The 5,118-nt window shown below is 46.7% G+C and overlaps 2 protein-coding genes across 2 annotated transcripts; one reads left to right on the forward strand and one right to left on the reverse strand.

Annotated features, from left to right (window-relative positions):
• Positions 1–6: 6 nt before the first annotated feature.
• On the reverse strand, positions 7–396 carry LOC116863722 (histone H2A type 1-H; the record flags this gene model as incomplete). The annotated part of the gene is made up of 1 exon (XM_032851091.1): positions 7–396. A coding segment is annotated over exon 1 (378 nt), but the record flags the coding sequence as incomplete, so codon positions are not given.
• Positions 397–704: 308 nt separating this feature from the next.
• On the forward strand, positions 705–1,148 carry LOC116863721 (histone H2B type 1-C/E/F/G/I). The gene has a single exon (XM_032851090.1). It carries the CDS (start codon positions 716–718, stop codon positions 1,094–1,096), a length of 381 nt encoding a protein of 126 aa, XP_032706981.1. The 5' UTR covers positions 705–715; the 3' UTR covers positions 1,097–1,148.
• Positions 1,149–5,118: the final 3,970 nt, after the last annotated feature.

The following is a 5,118-nucleotide window of genomic DNA, read 5'->3' on the forward strand; positions in this document are numbered from 1 at the left end:
CTTGGCCTTGTGGTGGCTCTCGGTCTTCTTGGGCAGCAGCACGGCCTGGATGTTGGGCAGCACGCCGCCCTGCGCGATGGTGACGCGGCCCAGCAGCTTGTTGAGCTCCTCGTCGTTGCGGATGGCCAGCTGCAGGTGGCGCGGGATGATGCGCGTCTTCTTGTTGTCGCGCGCCGCGTTGCCCGCCAGCTCCAGGATCTCGGCCGTCAGGTACTCGAGCACGGCCGCCAGGTACACCGGCGCGCCGGCCCCGACCCGCTCCGAGTAGTTGCCCTTGCGGAGCAGGCGGTGCACGCGGCCCACCGGGAACTGCAGGCCCGCCCGCGACGAGCGCGTCTTGGCCTTGGCGCGCGCCTTGCCGCCCTGCTTCCCGCGTCCAGACATCCCGAGGTTCAATGCGCCACTAGCAAATGCAGCAAGGGAGAGGCAAGGACAGTAGCTTTTATAACCGTTCTAGGGCGCGAAAAACAAGGTTTGGCGTTCCTTAAGGAGGCACTTTCATTTTAACTAATGGAAACACGACCCTGGGATCCGTGCGTTCTGATTGGGCAGCACTAATGCCCGAAATCGGGGGCGGGGGATAGTCGCCAATCAGACACAGGAGTGTAGCTCCCACCGTATTTGCATAAGGGCTTCTATATAAGACGGGTAAGTGGCGCTTTGCTCGCTGCGTTACTTTCTCTTTTCTCCGGAGCGCGGTCGGAGTGTCTCCAGCATGCCCGAGCCCGCCAAGTCGGCTCCGGCCCCGAAGAAGGGCTCCAAGAAGGCGGTGACCAAGGCTCAGAAGAAGGACGGCAAGAAGCGCAAACGCAGCCGCAAGGAGAGCTACTCGGTGTACGTGTACAAGGTGCTGAAGCAGGTGCACCCCGACACGGGCATCTCGTCCAAGGCCATGGGCATCATGAACTCGTTCGTCAACGACATCTTCGAGCGCATCGCGGGCGAGGCGTCCCGCCTGGCGCACTACAACAAGCGCTCGACCATCACGTCCAGGGAGATCCAGACGGCCGTGCGCCTGCTGCTGCCCGGGGAGCTGGCCAAGCACGCCGTGTCCGAGGGCACCAAGGCCGTCACCAAGTACACCAGCTCCAAGTGAGCCCGCCAAGTAAGCGTCCTGTCATCCAACCCCAAAGGCTCTTTTCAGAGCCATCCACACTTTCTAAGAAAGAGCTTGTTCGCTGATTAGTTTTGATTACAAGTAAAGAGTGAACATTAACTTTCTAAACATAAGTAGCTTGACGTTAACCTGTAGAATTCTAGTTGGCTTTGGGATTTGCCCAGTGCATTTTAGCGTGTAGTTTCCAGTTGTTTATTAGTGTTACATTTTGCCTAGTAAGTCACCAATGCAAAGAACACCTGGTGTCTTTGTGATGCAAAACTATTTGGAAGTCCAGTGGAGAAACCCTAATTGTCTCAGCTCTTTCCACTGATCTCTGTAGGCCTGTTTCATTGCCTCCAGGTGTAAAGCATTAGGCAGGCTCCTGGATGGTCGATGAGACTGTAGATTTACTCAGCGTTTATCTAGTTCTTGCTCCCCAGTCTGAAAGAGGCCCATGTTCTGTTTAATACTTTCTCACCTACTTAACTCAGGCTGGTTACCCCTGGACGAATCCACGCTTGGCCCACCGACTCCTGTTAACATTATAAGCATTGTTAAAGGCCTATTAGCAGTGTAACCATTTTGGTTCGAAAGTTCTTTCTCATGGAGCTGAGTGAAGAGCCGGAAACGTTTCTTCACCTCTTCAATTCTCTAAAACAATATTCCCAGGAACACAGCCTGTCTTTTCATTTCTGTCGGCAGGAAGTCCAGTGTCCTTGTTAAAGGGACGCCTGGTCTGGGGGCTGTGCTGGGACTAGTGGCTGCCGTAAGTCCAGGAAGACCTACTGTTAGTGTCTTTGCTCAAGAGTAAGGACTCACGGAGTGGATTGCAAGAAAACACATGTGGCCAGTTTGCCTCTTAAAGCTAACTTGGAGATTTGCTTCCTTGATGCACCCACCATTCTTCGCTCTTGCCTATACCCCGCACACTGGTCTCATAGGTGCTAAGAAATGTACCTGCAGTGGGGAAGTCCCAGCATCTTCAGAAGAAACCGTTAAGAAAATACAAACTCTGAAAAGAAGCTTGGAGGGAAGCAAAATGGAGGTTGCTGAATGGGGCAGATCCTGTGGTGGGGAGGGGAAGGTGCTCTAGGACTTGGAAATCCTCTCGCAGGACTGGAGTCTGGAATGGAGGGAAATGAATGTGGAACGATAAGTAGAAGGTGGGGCAAAGAACTTCCCATACTGAGGAGCTTTGTACACCTTGAAAATAAATACAAAGTTTATCTACTAGGGGAAGGCAGACTCTACCGCATTTTAAAATCTTGTAAAATATATGATTAGAACCATTATTCTGGGGACCCGGTTGAGAATGGATGGAAAGGTGGGTGAGATCCACGTCAAAAGGTTGGAAATACCAGCCAGAGGTGAGGGTCGGAACGAGGAGGAGGGGAAGAAAGGGGGATAAAGGGGAAGAGGCAGCAGAAAGGTTAGGCCTTGCTGCAGAATGACTTACAGGGGCAGGTGAAGGAGGGGAGCCTGGAATGTCTGGCTTTCAGCTTGTGCGACATCAGCACTCAAGAAAGGGGCTTCAGAAAGTGGGCTTGGGAGGAAAGGAGACTTGCCACGTTCATTCCAACTCACTGCCTCAAAGCACCCAGGCATATATGGAATATCTAAAGCTTAAAAGAGTTTGAGAAAACTGCAGAAGCGGGAGGGTCACTCCGACCTCCCCACCCATCCCACCCCTCCCCTGAAAGCAGGAGATAAAAGTCCTCTGGGACAGGCACCCACCCTGTACCCTCAGGAGAGGAGGACTTCTTATCACCAGAGGGAATTTAGGGCTGAAAGGCCACAAGTAAAAAACCTTGTTATTTCTTCAACTGGCTACCCCAAGCCCAAACCTCTTTGTCTTGTCAATTCTTCACAAACTTATCTTGTCTAAAAATATGAAATCTCCCTGACTAGTTGCTTTGGGACTTCCTTCTCCATGGCTGCCATGTAACATGTACAAATTTAATAGAACATGTATGCTTTTTTCCTCTGTTAACCGGTCTTAGGTCAGTTTAATTCTTGGGCAGAGATCCAAAGAGGACAGAGAATTTTTCTTTCCCTACACTTCATTCAACAAATACTCATTGCCCCTCTACTGTGAGCCGGGCACAGCTTTAACCTAGCAATACGACAGTGAAGGGGTTCAGAACGAGTCTTCCCCAAACGCCACTGACATGTGGACTGTTTAGAACTAAAGTCAGCTGAGAACATTACAGGTCAAGAGAAACTTTTGCCCTCCCCCTGACGGCCTTGAAGAATTTAGGTAAGGGGCTGATAACAGACAGGTATTAACAGATACAGCTTTTTAACATGAAAGGCTCAGCTTGTCGAGACAGATACGTGATTACTAAACTCTACTCTTATCTTGCTTTGAATTATCCTCCTCCCCTCTATAGCTCCAGGCCCCTCTCCCATTCCTTAGCTGGGGATGGCATATCAGCCTTAAGTGCCTGACTGCCTTTAAGTCTTATTTTTTACAGGGCTTCTGTACTTAGGAAATTAAATGTTTTTCTCCTGTTAGTCTGGTTTTGTTTTGTTTGTTAACGATTTTATTTATTTATTTGACAAAGAAAGAGAGCACAAGTAGGTGGAACCACAGGCAGAAGGAGAGAAGCAGGCTAAACAGGGAGCCCAACATGGGGCTCGATCCTAGGACCCTGAGATCATGACCTGAGCCAAAGGCAGATGCTTAACAACTGAGCGACCCAGGTGGCCCCCATTAATCTGTTTTGTGTCATTTTAATTAGTAGCTTGGCAAAAGAACCTAGAAAGAAATAAGGGAAAATTTTCCAGCTCCTACAATATACAAGGATGAAGAACTCATTCTTTTAAAGATGTCCCAGTTAATCAGTGTGATGCAATGATGACAAAAATTCCAAAAGGGTTAATTTTTCCTTTAAACCTGAAACAAGTTACAATATTTTGAAGAGGAGTAGAATATATCATCTCAAAATATGCCTCTTTGGTATTATATGGTAAATTTATATGCACAACACTGCTGGCAGAGGTGAGTGTGGTAAGAATTGTGGAAATTGTACTAATATTAATATAATACCACAAAAATCTATACCGTCTCTGACAAAGCATTTCAATTCTAGGTTATCCTCAGGAAATAAGTTATGTACAGATCTTTAAAATAGAAAGCATATTATGTTAAGTGCTAGAGATTTTGCTTAAAATGTATCATAGAAAATGCTTATGATGGAATATCATACAGACATAATCACTTTTCACTTTCCCTAGTGTAAAATTTCCAAGACTGAACTGAAAGTAGATTTCCTTTGGCAAAGGACATTGCTTAAACTATAGTTCTATAGTTCTGTATGGAATAGAATTTTTAGGAATAGTTCTGTCAGGGAGCAGGAATATCCTGTCCTTTTGGAGATCCTTCCAGCGGGCTAAGAATCAAATAGACATGAGCCAGATTCACAGGAGAAAATAAAATGTAACAGTATACTACAGGGATCTATACAGACATGAAATTTCAAAGACGTCAAGCAAAATGAAGTATATATGTCTTTCTGAACTAAGGAGAAGGGGCCAGGGGCCTGGGACTTCAAAGGGAAGGAATGTAATTCACAGAAGAGCAAATGCCTGATAAAGAAAATGTCTGCTGGGCCACTTGGAAACAAGGGACATAAAGGGCTTTGATCCAACAGGCCTTGCCTGGTCCCCATGGTCTACACCTAGCTCACAGTATAATACAGTTCTCTCTGTGGTAAATTTCTTTCTGGAGCAGGTCCTCTATCTAATTTCCTTTTACGCAGTTGTGGAGGCGGTAAAAAGCTTTTACAAAATGTGCTGGATTTTAATAACCTTCACGTCAAAGTGACTCATTTTAGGTTAACCTGCCCTTGACCCCTACATTTCCTAGTGTTGAAAGTGGTACATCAGTCAGTAGGGAAAATAATTATTTTATACATGTGATTTATTAAGGAATTAATAGGAAATTGGCTCAAGTGTACTATAGAGAATGTTTAAGAAGGAATAACAAGTAGATATTAAAAACACCTTTTTTTTTTTTT

The sequence above is a fragment of the Lontra canadensis genome, unplaced genomic scaffold (genome assembly GCF_010015895.1).
Source record: "Lontra canadensis isolate GAN:19392208 unplaced genomic scaffold, GSC_riverotter_1.0 scaffold2528, whole genome shotgun sequence".
Taxonomy (NCBI): domain Eukaryota; kingdom Metazoa; phylum Chordata; class Mammalia; order Carnivora; family Mustelidae; genus Lontra; species Lontra canadensis.